The sequence below is a fragment of the Narcine bancroftii genome, chromosome 7 (genome assembly GCF_036971445.1).
Source record: "Narcine bancroftii isolate sNarBan1 chromosome 7, sNarBan1.hap1, whole genome shotgun sequence".
NCBI lineage: Eukaryota > Metazoa > Chordata > Chondrichthyes > Torpediniformes > Narcinidae > Narcine > Narcine bancroftii.
Window position 1 is genome coordinate 210,429,233 of NC_091475.1, and position 18,369 is coordinate 210,447,601.

General features: G+C 48.2%; 1 protein-coding gene across 1 annotated transcript; it reads right to left on the bottom strand.

Annotated features, from left to right (window-relative positions):
- Positions 1 to 1,670: 1,670 nt before the first annotated feature.
- On the bottom strand, positions 1,671 to 14,625 carry kctd14 (potassium channel tetramerization domain containing 14). Its single transcript, XM_069892166.1, has 2 exons — positions 14,484 to 14,625; positions 1,671 to 5,783 (listed from the first exon to the last, which is right to left on the bottom strand). The coding sequence occupies exons 1-2, from the start codon at positions 14,538 to 14,540 to the stop codon at positions 5,112 to 5,114; spliced, it is 729 nt and encodes a 242-aa protein (XP_069748267.1). The 5' UTR covers positions 14,541 to 14,625; the 3' UTR covers positions 1,671 to 5,111.
- Between the last annotated feature and the right edge of the window lie 3,744 nt (positions 14,626 to 18,369).

Genomic DNA, 18,369 nt, shown 5'->3' on the forward strand with positions numbered 1-18,369 from the left:
GTTGAAATTTAAATTTTAATGTAGAAGGGCAGAAGGGCCTGTTACTGTGCGGTAGTGGTCCATGGTTCTATATTAAATGTAGTACAGGAGATGAATAGATATTTCTTTATTCACTCTCCTGGACCGGGCAGAGATTTGCAGAAACCCAGCCCTAGGAATCTTCTCCACCTGACCGCAAGAAACTGCAGAGGGTGAGGAACTGTTGCTCAAACCATCACACAAAACAGCGGAGGAGAATGAGACATTTCAGCCTATCAAGTCAGCTTCACCATTCAAATCATGACTGATATTTATTCCTCTCCAACCCCATTCTCCTGCCTTCCCCTCTCCGCCCTCCATAACCTTTGACACTCAGGAACATATCAGCCTCTGTTTTAAATCTACCCAATAACCTGGCCTCTACAGCTGTCTGTGGCAACGAATTCCACGGATTTATTGCCCTCCGGCTGAAAAAAACGTCCTTAAGACCTCTGGTGGTACAACCACCGACCGGTCTGTCGGTGACTGCCTGCGCCTGTCTGCCTACTGCAGGGGGCGAACCACTGTACCTGGGAGGCTGGCTCCACCTACTCCCTGGCAATCACCGGCCCCATGCAAAGGCTCACGCTAGCCCTGTGTAGTCTGTAGAGAAAAGGGAGCCAGAAGGGAGACTGAACCTTGTGGACAAGTTTTAAGCTAATTAAAGCCTGTAGAACAGCCTTCATAGTTTGTGCTTGTTTGTTTGCACTGCAGTGCATCACAAGACCATAATATATAGGAGCAGAAGTAGGCCATTCAGCCCATCAACCTTTCTCCATCATTCCATCATGAGCTGATCCTTTCTCCCACTCAGCCCCACTCCCCTTTGATACGCTGACTATTTAGATACAGATCAATCTCTGCCTTATTCTCTTTAATGTCTCCTCATAAAAGACCCCATAAACCCCATCCCCTCTATTGACTCCATCTACAGTGCCTGTTTCCCCAGAAAAGCAGCCAATACATTAAAAGAGACTCATCCCACACCGGCCGCCCTCTCTTCACTTCCCTCCACCTGGAGGAAGCTTCTCGAGCGTGAGATCGCGCAGCCCTGGACTCAAGGACAGTTTATTTCCCACTGCCATCAGACTCCTGAATGAACCTCACACTTAGCAAAATATCGTTGCCTTTTCTCTGTTCTAAATGCTCTGCACATTGCCCCGTGTTTTTAACTGCTGTACTGTGGACGAGATATCTAACCAGTCTGCCATTAAAATAAGCGGTTAGCGCGATGCTATCGGGTTTGAATCAGGCGCTGTCTGTGAGGAGTTTGTACGTTCTCCCCGTGTCTGCAGGGGTTTTCTCTGGGCACTCCAGTTTCCTCCCACCCTTTAAATTGTACGGGGGTTGTAGGTTACTTGGTCTGGAAGGACCTGTTACCGTGCTGGATGTATAAGTTTAAAAAAACTTAAAATTCTCTTACATGAACTATTTAGGGGTTTTCAAAATATCTGCCTGCACAAACAGCGACAGTGAACATATTTATCTATCCTTTTATATTTATCTTTTGGTCTGAATCATGGCACATTGTGGTACAGTAGAAGTCCAAAAATCTGGACTGCTCAGGGGATTGGGTCGGTCCGGATCATCCGGATTCTCAGGCAGTACTTTTAAATTCAAGTTTAAGGAGGAATAAAGAAGAGAGGGACAGATAAATTTTGATAATTTATTCATTAGCAAATACAACGTGTATCGTTCATCATAACGAGCAATTTTAAAGAAAAATTAAAATGCCGCTGAACACCTGTAGCACTACTGACACACGCATACATGCACTCTCTCAGGCATGCACGCACACACACGCATGCATACACACGCACGCAAACACACGCACATGCATACAAAAGCCTGCTAAATTTGAAAAGTTTGAGAGTTTTGAGAAGTCTGGATTCTCGGGTGGTCCAGATTTCTGGACTTCTACTGTAATTTAATTTATACCATAACAAATCTTGCATCTTCCCTCTCTGTGCGGCTGCAGCAGGTCAGAATTTTGGTACAACGTACATTGTACATATGGATGTGATAATAAATATTATATCATAGAACATAGAACACTAAGCACAGGCCCTTCAGCCCTCAATGTTGTGATGACCCATATATTCCTTCCTAAAAAAATGTTAGAAACCCTCCCTACCTCAAAACCCTCTATTTTTCTTCCATCCAGGTGTCTGTCTAGAGTTTCTTAAATGCCCCTTAATGTTCCAGCCTCCACCACCACCAACCCCAGCAAGGTGTTCCAGGCCCCCACCACTCTCTGTGTAAAAACCCTTACCCCTGACATCTCCCTTAAACTTCCCTCCCTTCATTTTGTACACATGTCCTCTGGTGTTTGCTATTCCTGCCCTGGGAAACAGGTGTTGGTTATCTACGCCTCTCATAATGTTGTAAACCTCTATCAAGTCTCCTCTCATCCTTCTTCGCTCCAAAGGGAAAAGTCCCAGCTCCGCTAACCTTGCCTCATAAGACTTGTTTTCCAATCCAGACCACATCCTGTAAATTTACATCCTGTAAATTTCCTCTGCCCCCTCTCCACAGCTTTCACATCCTTCCTATAACGAGGTGACCAGAACTGAACTCAATTCTCTAAGTGTGGTCTCACCAGAGATTTGTAGAGTTGCAACATGATCTCTCTACTCCTGAACTCAATCCCCCTATTAATGAAGCCCAGCATCCCATAGGCCTTCTTATCCTATCAACCTGTGTGGCAACCTTGAGGGATTTGGACCCCAAGGTCCCTCTGTTCATTCACATTCCTAAGTAACCGACTATTAACCCTGTGATCAGCCTTCTGCTTTGTCCTTCCAAAATGCATCACCTCACACTTATCCAGATTGAATTCCATCTGCCACTTTTCTGCCCAACTCTGCCTCCTGTCTATATCCTTTTGTTACCTTCAACAACCTTCAGTTTCATCCACAACTCCTCCAACCTTCGTGTCATCCACAAACTTACTGACCCATCCTTCCACCTCTTCATACTGGCCATTTATAAAAATCACAAAGAGAAGGGGTCCCGGAACAGATCCCTGCAGCCCCTCCACTAGTCACCGACCTCCAGGCAGAAAATTTTCCTTCCACTTCTGCTCTCTGCTTTCTTCCTCCAAGCCAATTTTTATCCACATGGCCAAGGATCTGTGGATCTCATGCCTCATGATGTTCTAGATGAGTCTTTCATGGGGGACCTTGTCAAATGAAAATCCATGTAGACCACATCTACCCCCCTGTCCCTCATCAATTTATTTTGTTACCTCCTCAAAAAAACTCCATTAGACTCATGAGGTCCAGTCATATTCTCTTCATCCCCTTTCCATCTTGCTACAACCTTTGAGAACCTCCTTCATTTGTCCAGGACACCTCCAAACCTTGCGTCTTCTGCAAAATTTTAAAGACCCTCCATCACTCCATTTCGGTGCACGTAACAATCCACTAACAGACGCGATAGAATGGTTGGGGGGGGGTGTGGGAATGAAAGAGGGAGGAGGTGCCTTGGTCATCAAGGAAAATATCACAGCTGTGTCACAGGTTAGGTGAGATACAAACTACAGGACATGGGTTAAGGGGGAAAGGGGAAAAGTTTTGGGGAACGACTTCACATAGAGAGTGTGGAACGAGCTGCCAGCTGAAGTGATGAATACGGGCTCAATCTTAACATTTAAAAAGAATTTGGACAGGTACGAGGATGGGGGGCGGGGGGTGGTTTGGAGGACTGTATGCAGGTCAGTGGGACTAGGCAGAAAAATGTTTCGGGATTGACTAGAAGGGCCAAAGGGGCCTGTTTCTGTGCTGAAATGTTCTATGGTTCTAACTATCAGTTCTGAGTATCTAAAAGAGCAAAGGCATCTCTCTGATTGTCCAGCACCTCGTGCCCCTCACTCACTCACTGAGGGCAAACATTTCACCATTGAGCATCAATTAGTTCGCAGTTGACGGTTCACTTTATCTGGAGGTCGGCACAGTCGGAGAGTTGGCAGGCTGGGATTTCGATACATCACCCCAGTGGGGCTAACTTACTGAACGAACTTTCTCACTGCCCCTTGGTGCATGCGACAGTAACCTTGAATGTTCCATTCCAAAGGAAAGGCAGTTCCCTCAGCGAATCAAGCCAATGTTTGGATAGGATGGAAAAGAACTGAATGTAAGGTGAATGGGGCTAGCCCAAAATGACTACGTGGTCAGTATGGACTAGTTGGGCCAGAGGGCCTGTTCCGTGCTATCTGACTCTAGGAGTAGAAACAGGATCAGAGACCTTGACCAAGCAGGATGGTCCTCAGTTGGGAGGAAGCTGGCTGGGTAAACAAGTCTTCTCTTTCCTCGGTTTTCTTTTCACATTTGGAATCTCATGTTTCCCACGGTGGACAGGAGGGCACAACTTCAGGATTGAAGGGCATCCACTTAGAACTGAGACGTGAAGGAATTTCTTCAGCTGGAGGGTGGTGAATCTGTCGGATTTGTTGCCACAGGTGGTCGTGGAGGCCAGGTCATTGGGGGCAGAGATTGATAGGTTCTTTATTAGCCAGGACATCCAAGATTATGGGGAGAAGGTCTGGCAGTGGGGCTGAGTAGATTAAATGGTGGGGCAGTCTTGATGGGTTGAATGTCCTGTTTCTGCTCCTATGTCTTATGGTCTTAGCTCCTTTAAGGTCGACAAAGTCCTTTCAAAACATGTGGACTGTCATTTGGCACAGAAAAAAGTTAATTATCCCAGAAGCAAAAGCTGACATAAGCATTGACAAAGGATGAGGAGATGACAGGATTACCATTCCGGTAACCATTCTGGGCAGGAGACATCTTCTTCCAACAGGAAGCTAGGACTGGGATTGAGTTGCTGGAGGAACGTTCAGGTGGGTGAGGAAATACAGTGGAGATAAAAATTTTCAGAGCAGTGGAGAAAGAACAGGAGAATCATTTCATTGAAGAGCTAGCAGGTGTGATAGACTAAATGGCCTCCTTCTACTCTATTGTCCTGTAGTTTTAGTGTGCATTCTCAGATTTGAAGCCACAAACACAGATGGCGTTTACGATATACCTGGGCCTTCCTGCATAGCAGAAGGTGGGTTCTTTTTTATGGGGGGAGAAGACCCCCCCCCCCACCCCTCACCACCAGGTGAAGGTAAACTTGTACAGGAACTCGCAGGGGCGTGCCAGGAACCCTTTCCCTGTCTCTAGAGGTTTGTACGAGGTGCAGTAGCCCTTGCTCTCAATGTCCGCCTTGACGCAGTCCAGGAGGTCAGAGATGGAGGGCTCCGCTTTCCAGGGTCCGAACCGTACCACCGACTCCCTGCCCGTGTCCAGCCCGTTCACCTCCTCGTGACACCTGGCCACCTCCTGCTCGGTCTTCACCACGCTCACCGTGACGGTGGAGTGCCGAGAGGCCACAGCCTCCGCCCTGGCCACCCGCACCATCACCTCAATGTTCTCCTGGTAGTTGGGCACCCTAGCCAGGAACTGCCTGCGGCCCACTGCCTCGCCGAACAGCTTGGGTGAGTCTTCCAGCAGCTTGGCCAGTGGCTCGATGTCGTAGAATAACGCCTCCTCGTACAGCTCGGCGGCCAGGTGGGGTGGCGGCTCGCTTCCCCGGAGGAACTCCAGCACATGGTGGAAGTGCTTGCCGTCACGATCAAAGAAGTATCTCCCCTCCGCGTCCATCTTTGGCTTGGACTGCCCGTTGACCATCTCGGCCAACTTGGTTCCCGGGAACCTCTTCAAGGTGCTGAGTGTGGTCCAGTAGATGTGGCCCCCAATATTCAGGGTGACCACTGACAGTGTCTAAAGGAGCAAGAACGAAAAGGGGAGAGAGAGAATTAACAGAGCAGAACGGGCAACTCCCGTTGCCCACCCATTCCTCCCAAGCCCATCAGAATCAGAATCAGGATTTATTGTCATGAACAAGTCACGAAATTCATTGTTTTGCAGCAGCCTCACAGGGCAAACATTCATATTTACTTTTAATGTAGACATACACCACGGTAACACTGCCTCATGTCGATGTCCTCAATGGAGTGGTCTGGTGCCTGTGATATCACAGGCCAAGTTAGCAACCCTCTGGAGTTTTTTCTTGTCTTGAGAGTTGGTGCCTCCGTAAACAGTGATGCAACCAGCCAGAATGCTCTCCACGGTCCACCTGTACAAGTTCTCGAGAGCCTTCATTGACATACCAAATCCCCTCAAACTCCTCACATTAAAGCGGCCAAAGCCCATGCCAACCTCCGTCAGGAGGTTCCCTCCCCTTGCAGGCCAAGAACTGCTGGCAGGGGCTCAGGGGATCAGGCAGGATTGATAGGTAGTCACGGTCAGTCAATGTTTCAGGTCGGGACTCTCTATCAAGATCTTCTCAACTCAGAATTCTCATGGGAGTAAAACACGATGGCCTGCAGACATTCTGACTGTGGGAATCACTTCAGAATGCTGGAGGAACTCAGCCGTTCTTTTCAGCTCCATAGGAGACAAAGATATATGCCGACATTTCGGGCCTGAGCCCTTCTTCAAGGAAGAAACAGAAGAGGTAGAAGCAGGAAATCTCAGAAAGTCTCAAAATCCAAACAACGGGGGAGGAATCCGGACCAACAAAAGGCATTAATTGGATGTGTTAAGGGACGAGGTAGAATTTATCATGTCTGTGTGAATGGAGACAGGGAATGGAGATACGACAGGAGAAGAAAGGGGTGGGGGGTGGCTTAACGAAAGCCAGAGAAATCGATGTTAATGCCATCCTGTTGGAGGGCACCCAATCAGAAGATGAGGTGTTGTTCCTCCAATTTGCGGGTGGTCTCAGTCTGGCTGTGCAGAAGACCACAGACAAGCATGTTGGGAAGGGAATGGAATGGGGAATTGAAGTGGGTGGCCACTGGGAAATCCATATTAGTGTGGTGGACAGAGTTGAGGTGCTCAACAAAGTGATCTCCAGTCTCCCCCCATTGTTTGAATTCTGAGACTTTCTGATATATCCTGATTTTACCTTGAAGAAGGGCTCAGGCCCGAAATGTCAGCAATATATCTTTGTCTCCTATGGAGTTGAAAAGACCGGCCGAGTTCCTCCAGCATATCGGTGAATTCTCATGGGATGCTGATTTAGGTGTATCTCTCTCCGAAGGGAGTTACCATGGAACCATAGAACAGAAACAGGCTCTTCAGCCCATCTAGTCTGTACCAAACAGTTATCCTGCCTAGTCTCCACTGACCTGCACCCAGATCTTATCTGCCGCTGGAATGAGTACTACTTCTCATCAGAGACAACTCTCCATTGGAAGAAGAGTAGAAGCATTCATTGGAGCTGTTGGGACTGAGAGTCTATTGGATGCGCTCTCAAGCTCCACAAATTGGAGAGGTGACCAGGCAGTCGGGGTTAAAGTTCCCTTCTCCAGGTAATTATACTACACTACAAGCTCGGAAACTGGGTCTTCGGCCCAGCTAGTCTGTGCTGAACCATTTTCCTGCCAAGTCCCACTGACCTGCAGCTAGTCCATAACCCTTCATACCCCTCCCATGTTAAAAATGAGCCAAGGTTCACCACTTCTGCTGATGCTTGCTCCACACCCCCATCATTCTCTGTGTGAAGTTCCACCTAATATTATCTTTAAATTTATCCCCTTTCACCCTTAATCCACGCCCTCTCACCCAATCTCAGTGGAAAAAGCCAATTTGCATTTACTCTGTCTACTCCTGCAGAATTTTGTACACCTCCATCGAATCTCCGCTCAATCCCCTAGGCTCTGGGGAATAGAGCCCTAACTTGTTGAAATAGCTCCCTGTAACTCAGTTCCTAAAGTTCTGTGAAGATCTCTCTCCTGCTCTATTAATTTCAGATCTGGGTAAAGGTTCAGAAGAGGAGTCACTGGAGATGATGTCACCCAGGGCGGTAACTCACGGAGTCACCCCTTCCCCCATGGACCTCCTCCCGTACCAGACTGTACAGAATCCTTAGTAATGTCTTTCATACTAATTATACTCATAAATCGTAATATACGTACATCACTGAATGTGACGGCAATAGTAGTGACATAAACAATGAGCAAAATTAAAATTACACCTTTAATATCATACCCACAGCCGAAATGTATTGATAAATACTAATGACCACAATATTGTGGCTAAAACACCAAAACATTTGAGAAAGGCAGCGATTATAAAAACACTGGCAGCAACAAGAACAACAGCGCTTGCTTATGCAGACAAAATCATGTGATTCGAAGCATTGCTGTCATTGGGTAATAATGACAGCTCTGACCGGGGCGCATTAGAAGGTTCAAAAAGTAAATGGGCATCGAGATTTAGCCTCGCAGGTACATTGATACAGGTAAGCTAGGCTCGCGAAAAATGTCATTATAACTAACTACAGGGATATTTTTATTTAAAAAATAATAAATTTCTGCTGACACACTGCACAAAAATTTTATAGACCAGTGGTTCTCAACCTTTTCCTTCCACTCACATCCCACTTTAAGTAATTCCTTTGCCATTGGTGCTTTGTGATCAGTAAGGGATTGCTTAAGGTGGAATGCGAGTGGGAAGAAAAAGTTTCTAACCCTCTGTTTTAATCGCCCCTCATTGATTTGTTATGTGGATGGTTTCAGAACTCCAAAGGAAATGGACAAGGATAATTTTTCTCAAGCAAAATATTCCAGTAACAATTGGGGTCTAGACAGTGATTCTCAACCTTCCCTTCTTACCCACATCCCACTTTAAGCAATCCCTTACTAATCACAGAGCACCAATGGCGTCAGGATGACTTAAGGTGGGATGTGGGTGGAAAGAAAAAGATTGAGACCCACTGTTATAGACAGTCATTTTGGTGTCACCCCCTCTGATGGGGTCACCCGGTGTGATCCGCACCCCATAATGTCGCCAGTGAGGTTCAGGTCCAAAACGTTGACTGACCATTTCTAACAACAGACGCTAACTGACCTGTTGAGTTCCTCCAGCAATTCTTTGTCTGTGATTTTACTTTTAACAATATAACATGGTATAAGGCCCTTCCAGTCCATGGAATCTGTGGCACCCAATTATCCTACAACCTGCGTTTTTTGAAGAAGAACAGAAAGTCTGCAGACATCGTGATTGAAGTAAAAACATGAGAATTGAAATGGTTGGTGTTACAAACGAACAACCATTTTAAATTTTGTTTGGGACTAAAGGGACTTTGTTAGCACTAACAATAGAAAATTCACCAGACAATGCATTGCATGGAATATAGGAGTTGGGAGGTGATGTTTTTTTTTAAATTTTTTATTTTTCACACCATAAATCACATTAGCCATGATATACACTTTTTCTTTTTGGGAGGTGATGTTGATGTTGAGATTGTATAAGACGTTGGTGCGGCCTAATTTGGAGTTCTGTGTGCAGTTCTGGTCGCCTAATTATAGGAAGGATATAAACAGAGTGGAGAGAGTGCAGAGAAGGTTTACCAGAATGTTACCTGGGTTTAAGCATCTAGAGTATAGGGAGAGATTGGACAGATTAGGTCTTTATTCTTTGGAGTGTAGAAGGTTGAGAGGGGATTTGATAGAGGTATTTAAGATTATGAAAGGGATAGACAGAGTGGATGTGGATAGACTATTTCCGTTAAGAGGAGGAAAGATTAAAACAAGAGGACATGAGTTAAGAATTAAGGGGCAGAGGTTTAGAGGTAACATGAGGGGGAACTTCTTGACTCAGAGAGTGGTAGCCGTATGGAATGATCTTCCGGGAGAAATAGTGGCGGCGGAGTCAATTGTATTATTTAAGAAAAGGTTGGACAGGTCTATGGATGAGAAGAAAATGGAGGGTTATGGGCATTGTGCAGGGAGGTGGGACTAGAAAGGGGTGTTTGGTTCGGTGTGGACTAGAAGGGCCTAATGGCCTGTTTCCGTGCTGTAAATTGTTATGTTATGTTATGTTATGACGCTGGAGAAACTCAGCAGGTATCTGTAGCAACAATAAAGACACACAACTGACGTATGAAGCCTGATCCCTTCAGAAGGGCTCAAGCGCGAAACGTTGGGCATAAAGGCCGCGGTTTGTCCTGCTGAGTTTCTCCAGCGTTGTGTTCTAACACTTTTGGAGGGTGGGGAGGAAACCGGAGAGCTCGGAGGAAGCCCACGCAGGTCACAGAGGGAATGTACAAACTCCTTGCAGACAGCGCCGGATTCGAACCCGGGTTCACTGATGCTGTGATAGTGTTGTGGGATCATTCAGTTCTCCAAGGCTACAAGTGGACAGTGATATAATGACTGAGATCATTCAAACTGGTTTAATGGCATCTCAAGGATTGCAGACGGATTCTGGAAATACTTGATGAATGTCATTTGAAGGGCAGGGCACAGTCCAGAAATTCCTTCGGAGCGCACAATGTATTACTGTGTACACAGTGTTCTCCTGGGCTATTATTTGCCAACACCCACTAGAATATGTTGGTGTGTGACCTGTGTAGTGCCTGGCCGGCACTAGCATTGAAGTTACACAGCTCCTCAAGGCTGTTCAATTCTGGTCAAGGCTGGTGTTGATCATTTCCTATCTACCGATACTTTCTACTGACCATTTTCCGATGGAGTGGGGACGGGGGCTGAGATGCAAGTCTTAAAGTAGTGAAAAAAGTAGAAGAGCAGAGAATATTCCATTGCATCATGCTCATGATTCACCAAGGTTGACGCTGATTGGGGAAGAACAGCAACAACTCCACATTTTGACAAACACTGTATAATACTATTAAACATTGGGTAAGGGGTAGAAACAGGTGGGAATGACTCCTAAGAAACTTTTATGGAAAGATCTGTTTGAATGATCTGGAATGGTGGAAATTTGACTCTATTGCGCGGCACAGTTAGCCTCGTGGTTAGGGCAAAGCTGTTACAGCACCAGCGATCGGGACCTGAGGTTCGAATCCCACGCTGTCCGTAAGGAGTTTATACATTCTCCCCATATCTTCGTGAGTTTTCCCCAGGGGCTCTGGTTTCCTCCCACGGTTCAAAAGATGCCAAGGGTTGGAGGCCAATCAGTGTAATTGGGCGGTACAGGCCTGTTACTGTGCTGAACGACTAAATTTAAATTTAAAATTTTTACATTTAAAATATTAAACTTTTAAATTTATAATTAAATTTAAAGACGCAACTTGTGAGCCAGGCAGCCCAGACTCCCCTGGGGTGAGACTAGCTGCCTGTGGCTGTGTGTCTTGCTGTAACAGAGTTCTCATGCTTTGCAAAGCAACGTCAAAGTACGGTTAAATTTGTAACCGCATTTTGCGTTTATTTGTCAAGTAATCTCATGTCCACACGAGGCACCCAAATCCAGGGCTAGGAACTTGGATCTGTAAGGAAAGGACTGCAGATACAGATGTAAAAATTGGGAGCAAAGGAAAAACAAACGGCGGATCTCAGAGGATCAGGGGCGGAGGGTGCGGGTCAATGGGACTAGGGAGAAGGTGTTTGGCATTGACCAGAAGGGCCAAGTTTCTGTGCTGTGATTATAATATGGTTATACGGATATCCGTGGGGGATGTTTTCGATCAAGACTCCACGTGAAGGATAGACGGCGTCTACCCTCTCTGATGCTTGAAACATGGACAATTCCCTCACTGAGGTCAGGAGCCGTGAAGTCACATTGCAAATCTACAAAACACTGGTGAGACCACACTCGGAATATTGCGTTCAGTTCCGGTCAGTCTCATTACAGGAAGGATGCAGATGCTTTGGAGAGGGTGCAGAGGAGATTTATCAGGAGGTTGCCTGGATTGTGTCTTATGAGGTGAGGTTAACAGAGCTGGAGCTTTTCCTTTTGGAGCAATGAAGGACGAGGTGACTTAATAGAGGTTTCTAAGATTATGAGGGGTATAGATAGGGTGGGCAGCCAGCACCTGTTTTCTCCAAAGTGGCAATGGCCAATATCAGATGCAAGGTGAGGGGAAGAAAGTTTAGGGGATGGTGTCAGAGGGAAGTTCTTTTACACACAAGAGGGGTGGGTGTCTGGAATGCATTGGCGGGGGTGGCGGTGGAGGCTGGTACAACAGGGACATGAAAAATACTCTTAAATAGGCACATGGTTGCAGGAAAAATAGAGGGCTCTGGGTGTGAGGTAGGGAAGGGCTAGATTGCTCTGGAGAGGGTCACATAACATTTGTGGGCTGAAGGGTCTGTACTGTACTGGAATGTTCTATGTTCTAATTCCTTTACCTCCCCACAGATGCTCCTCAGCCCAATGAGTTCCTCCAGCAGTTTGGTTTTGATACTTCAGAGGTTTCCTTTGGAAAAGAAAATGCTGAGGGAATAATATCTCGAGGCAGATAGAATTATGAAGGACCCTGCCCCCCACGGACTCCGTCTACACCTCCCGCTGCCCAGGAAAGCCAACTGGCCAAAACACTGATGGATTCATCATGCCCCGGACACCCTTTCCTTCCTCTCCTCCCATCCGGAAAGAAGGCTCAAGACTGTGTGAGCACGCACTGGCAGGCTTTCTTCCCCCACAGCCATCAGGCTCCTGAATGAGCCCCGCAACAGTGCTCTCCGGCCCATCGTGCCTGCTCCGCCATTCAACGAGATCACGGCTGATCTGATGATGGGCTCATCTCCACCGGCCTGCCTTTCCCCCCATATCCCTTAATTCTCCGACTATGTAAAAATCAGTCCAGCCTTGTCTTAAATGGATTTACTGAGGTAGCCTCCGCTGCTTCAATGGGCAGCGAATTTCATGGATTCCCCACCCTCTGGGACAAGCAGTTCCTCCTCATCTCCATCCTAAACCAACTGCCCCAAATCCTGAGGCAATGCCCCCTACTTCAGGTACATTGAATGGTATTTCCTCACTTATTTTTAAGCACAAATTATTTGTTTTTAAATATTGTATTTACAGAACTGTAATTTATAGCAAGTTCACACCTGTAATGCTGCCACCAAACAAGATATTTTGGGCCACATTCATGAGAATAAACCTGATTCTGATTCTAATCTGATGAAGCTATGGATTTAAGGCCACTGTCTTAGAGGCTCACAGGCCCTTTGGCCCACAGGCATCCTGCTGGCCATTGAGGACCCACCAACACCAGTCCCGTTTCCCATTGGCCTGTTGATTCGAGTGAAGGCCCCAAGGTTGGGAGAGACTCTCTGCCCCTCGGCCAGTGGTGACGCCAGAGCGATGGGAGCCACCCAGTGCACAGAAAGATCCCACTGACAGAGTCTATTCGGGGGATACTGGTGTTTGCTGTGTCTTGCCGGGCGGGGGCTCTGCCGAATCATCTGTAGGAATGTTCAACCTCTTCACTGCACAAGAGCATCTCCTCAAATTGCTGCCTTCAGATCCCTGCAACCTATTGCCTGCAAGGCAGTTGTCAGAGCTGTCAGTGTCTCAATTAGACATACACCTCTTTCTCATTCAGTTTTCCCTCCTTGCCCCTCTCCTCACCCTACTCCATCTTTCCCACTCCCTCCTTCCTCCCTTACTCTTTCTCCCCACATTTATGCTTTTGTTTTGCAGATGTTTTGTTTTTAAAAAGCTGTGGTCATATCGATTGGCAGAAGATAGGGGAGAGGGGCGGTAGTGTATGAGAGGTGGGATTGGGAGTTTGCCACTGTGGAGGGATAATTAGATCTAAGACCCCCGTACTATCCTCTAACGGGTAAAACCATAGCTGATCCCGCTTCCATTTCCCTGTTAAATGTTGAAACGCTTTTTCGGGAAGAGGTTTGAGGGAAATTGGGGGTTTGGGGTGGGAGAGGAGCGAGGGGAAGGGAGAGATAGAGTGGGAGAGAGAAGGGAGCAAGGGGGACAGAGGAGAGAAAGAGGGAGAGGGGAGAGGGGGTGAGCAAGGGGGAGAGAAAAGGGGGAGAGGAGGGAGGGGAGTGAGAGGGGAGAGAGAGGGAGAGGGAGTGAGCAAGGTCGAGAAAAAGGGGGGAGGGAGGGGGGTGAGCAAGGGGAGAGAGAAAAAAGGGGGAGAGAGGGTGAGGGGGTGAGTGAGGAGGAGAGAGAAGGAAGGGGATGAGAGAGGGAGACGAGGGAGAGAGAGAGGGGGAGAGAGCCAGGGGAGAGATGGATAGAGATAGGAAGTGAGATACAGTTAGAGAGAAGTAGACAGGCAGAGAAATATAGAGAGGTAAAGATAGATGTAGGGAGAATGAGATAGAGAGAACGAAAGAAAGAAAGAAAGGTATGGTAAAAGTGGTCTACAGATTGACAAACAAGGGAGAGAGAGGCAGAGAGAAAGTAGGTAGAGAGCAAGAAGAGAAACTGTTAAAGAGGACCAGGGTGGGAGGTAGGGAGGAAGGGAATGAAAGAGAGACAGTGGAGGGAGAGAATGAGGGCAAGAATAAGAGAAAATGAGAAAAGGGGAGGAGGTGGAAGGAAGGAGGGAGGGAGGAAATATATTAAACAAAAGAGAGAGAAAGGCAGATAGAGAAGGAGAGAGAGATAATGAGAAAGGAGGGGGAGGAGGGGAAGGAAGTGGGAGTCAACTGGATTACAGTGTAAACATGAAGCTGCATTTCCGAAGCTCAGACTCACGTTCTGAGGGCTGCCCAGGCTGGACTTCCCAGTCCCCCTCGAGCCGGCGGAACTCATGCCTCTCTCCCTGCGTGAGGTTGTATGCGAAGTGCCGAGTGGGGCAGGGAGACGGCTTCACCTGCTGAGGAATTTCGACGTAGGTAGGCAGCTGGAAGAGGGCGGGGAGAGCAGCGACAGGCAGCTCAGTCAGAGTCCGCCCATCTGCAGGCACCCACGAACTTAAAGTCACAATTCTGCTTTGATCCCTCACTTGGAATGAATCAGGGTTGTTGCCCTTCACACGCGTCACGATATTTGATGATTTGTGGCAGCAGTAATTGTGCATTACAGGTGAAAAATTGCTATAAATTACATTTCCATATATATATTACTGAAAAATAAATAATTAGTACAAAAGAAGAGAAAATGAGTCCATGTCTAGGGTTCATTGTCCTTTCAAGAATCTGATGGTGGAGGGGAAGAAGGTGTTTTTGTACCACTGGGTGCTCGTCTTCAGGCTCCTGGACCCCTTTCCTGATGTGAAGGGGGCATGGCCTGGGTGGTGGTGGGTCTTTGAGGACAGAGGCTGCTTTCTTAAGTCATTGCCTCTTGTAGATGTTCTCAATGGAGTGAAAACTGGCGTTCATGACGGCGCTGGCCAAGCTCGCAACCCTCTGCTGCCTTTTCCTGTCCTGTGCATTGACCCCTCCGCATCAGGCAGTGATACAACCGGTCAGAAAGCTCCCGCGGGTCCACCCGTAGAAATTTGTGAGAGTCTTTGGCGACGCATTGAATCTCCCCAAACTCCTGGCGGGCCTTCTTTGTGATTGCATCGACATGGAGGCTCCAGGACTGATCCTTAGAGATGTTGACACCCGGGAATTTGAGGTTCTCAACCTTCTCCGCTGCTGACCCCTCGATGAGAACTGGTCCCTGTTTGTTACTGTGTTCCCTTATCAGCTGTCATGAGCCACAGGAGCAGAAACTCACCTCCTTCCAGGATCCTCGACCCAGGGAAACCAACTGTAAGCATTCACCTTACCTCTGCCTCTCACCATTTAAAAAACCCCTGCAAGGTCCCCTCTCAGACTCCAAGAAATAAAGCCCCAGCCTATCCAAGCATTCTCTCCAGTCCTGGCAACATCCAGGTGAATTTCCTTTCACCCCTTCCAAATTATTGTCAACCCTCCTACAGCTGGGTGATGAGAACCGGACAGGGGAACTGCAAGTCGGGTCTCATATCCCTGTTTCCCCCCTCACCAATTTCTGGAGAGAGGATTTATGAGGTTGTGGCCAGGATTCGGGAGGGCCTGAGCTACAGGGAGAGGTGGAGCAGGTCGGGGCTTTGTTCCTTGGAACACAGGAATCTCACAGAGGTGAACGCAGAGTCTTTTGCTCAGGGGAATCGGTAACCAGAAGGCAGATGTGGGGTGGGGTGGGTTGTTTGGAAAGGATTTAAGAGGAACTTCAGGGGTAACATTTTACACAAAGGGTGTATGGAACAGGCTGCGGGAGGTTGTGGTTGAGACAGGCCCTATTGTAAGATTCCAAAAATATGTATAGGACTGGTTTAGAAAGATAAGGGCCAAACACAGGAAGGTGGGATAATTGTGGTCGCGATGGGGAAGTTGGGCTGAAGGGCCTGTTTTTCACTCTGTAGGACTCTGTGACCAGAACTGTTCTACCTGAACTGAACTAAACCACATTTATGTGTTTTAAATTCTCCAGCATCTCCTCTACTACTTCAAACCCCCCCCCCCCCACCAGCCCACTTACAGATTCACCCATCCCTACCCACTCATTTGCAGAGGCTTCCCGTCCACCCCACCTCTCTAGAACTCTATCCCAACTCTTTGGGGACATGAAACCACTAACCGTGCTACTCCCTGGGGACCTGATCTCCACTCCCATCCCCTCTTCTCCAAGGCCTGTGATCTAACCCCATACCCCTCTTCCCCCCCAAACACTCAACCTCAAGGTTCAAAGTTCAAGGTTCATGGTTCCTTTATGATCATGTAATAGGAACAGAGTAATATTACATGGAATTTGCTTTCTTCTGCTATAAGGCAGACAAATTCGCCATCGACATAAATTGCCTGAAGCGCCTTTTACAATGAGAGAAAGAGAAGCAAGCGAGAGATCCCGCCAGAGCCAAGTGTCCATGGATTTGCCTCCAGTACTTCCACAGCCTGACAGGATCCATTTCCAGTCCAAACCATCGGCAACTCAAGCTCCAGATCTGAACCTCTAATGTGATCAGGAAACCTTCCATGCCCTCTCGCATCCCGGTTCCAGTACCTGGTCTCGAGCCAGACTCCAGCCGTCCACTGGCTGGTGAGTATCCCTTGACTGCAGCTACCAGCAGCCCACAGCCTATGTGGTTTCTTCACCCTGAGTCACCAATGGCCTGCCGTCTGTGTGTTCTGCCGCCACAGATCCCCCTCCACCGGGTCCGCTGTGGTGGATCTCTGCTTCTCCTTCCTCAAACAAGGGGGGGGGGTGTGTCCTCCCCATTCCTGGTGCCGTATGCTGGCCCTCTGCTTCCCCAGGCTCTGCAACTCCTTCGCAGCCACTGCAGGTCGTAGGCGCCGACATCTTGGGCATGGACCCTGGGGTTGCAGGATTTCCGAATAAAACCAATGCCGGCTCCGTTAACAGGCCACCTGAAGCCTACCCGAAAATGACGACAGTCAGACTGGATGATTGGACCCCACGGGTGGGGTGGGGGGGGAGTGCTGTGACTCTGCTCCCTGCTCTCCATGGGGTCCGCCCCAGCAGCGGCGCTGCCATTACAGCAGTGCCACCCTTTTATCTCATCCTGGGTTTCCCTCACAAAGCGGATCAGCAGAGATGGGGCGATTCCTTTTGATGATCATATAAAAAGTGGAACAGCTGTTGTGCGATCAATGGCTACCCACAGATACGAAGCGGGTAGTCAAAGGCTTTGTTAATCAGAAAACCCAGACATGCCCCTACGTGCTGCTGGATCACGTCCAAGGCAGGTGTGAGGGAGGAGACTAGGACTCTCAGCCTTTTATTAGGGGACCTTGTGGGGAGGGGGCTACAGGTACAGAAGGCAGGCCAGCCTGCCCAGCCCAGAGAGGACATGCTCCCAGTACCGTGTTCCACCACATTTATCCCTCCTTTTCTTTGAATTAAGTCTGGAGGGGTGATTCGGGGCAAAGTCCATTGGCAGGGTTCTTGTAGTCCATGTGGTTCAAAGGTTCAGCTTCTCCGGCAGTTTTATTCGGCGCTGAGATCTCTGAAGTATTGCTAGCCGCATTGCTGGTGGCTTGTTCGCTCATCTGGATGTTGGAGGGCTGCATCTGTGTCTACCGGGTCTGTGGGGTGGGCGGGGTGGAATTTGTTTGTGACTGTGGTAGGGAGGGAACACTCCATTGTGGGAGGGGGCACACTCGGGATGGGGGTGGGGGTCATGTTGGAGGTGGGATCACTACCTTGCCTGTCAGGGTGATCCCTGGGGCCAACTGGTCGCTGCCTGGAGGGGTGGGGGTATTGGGTGCAGCTCCCATGCCTGCAGGACTGTGCTCTACCACATGCTGAGAGACCTGGGAGGGCTTGTGCATGAATCGCAAAAGGTTGGTTTGCAGGTGCAGCAGGAGGAGGCAAATGGAATGTTGGCCATAGATGCAAGAGAGATTTAATTTAAGAGCGGGGCGGGGGGTCTGTGGAGTAAATTACGAAAATCTGTAGAAACTGTGGTTGAAGTAAAAATACAAAATGCTGGAAAAACTCAACAGGTCAAGGCAAAGATACATCACTGATGTTTCTGGCTTGAGCCCTTCATCAGGCTGGCAAGGGTCTGAACAAAAGATGGGGAAGGGTCGGTTTGGTAAAGGCAGGAGATGATAGGTGGAAAGAGAAGGGAGGGACAGCAGCGATCAGG

What these genes read in the sequence shown, in the direction of transcription:
- kctd14 (XM_069892166.1), bottom strand. Translation starts at nt 14,540, where the DNA reads ATGAGTTCCGCCGGCTCGAGGGGGACTGGGAAGTCCAGCCTGGGCAGC. An exon ending in GCCTGGGCAGCCCTCAGAAC is followed by an intron (nt 5,784 to 14,483) that starts GTGAGTCTGAGC and finishes TTGCTCCTTTAG; the next exon opens with ACACTGTCAGTGGTCACCCT.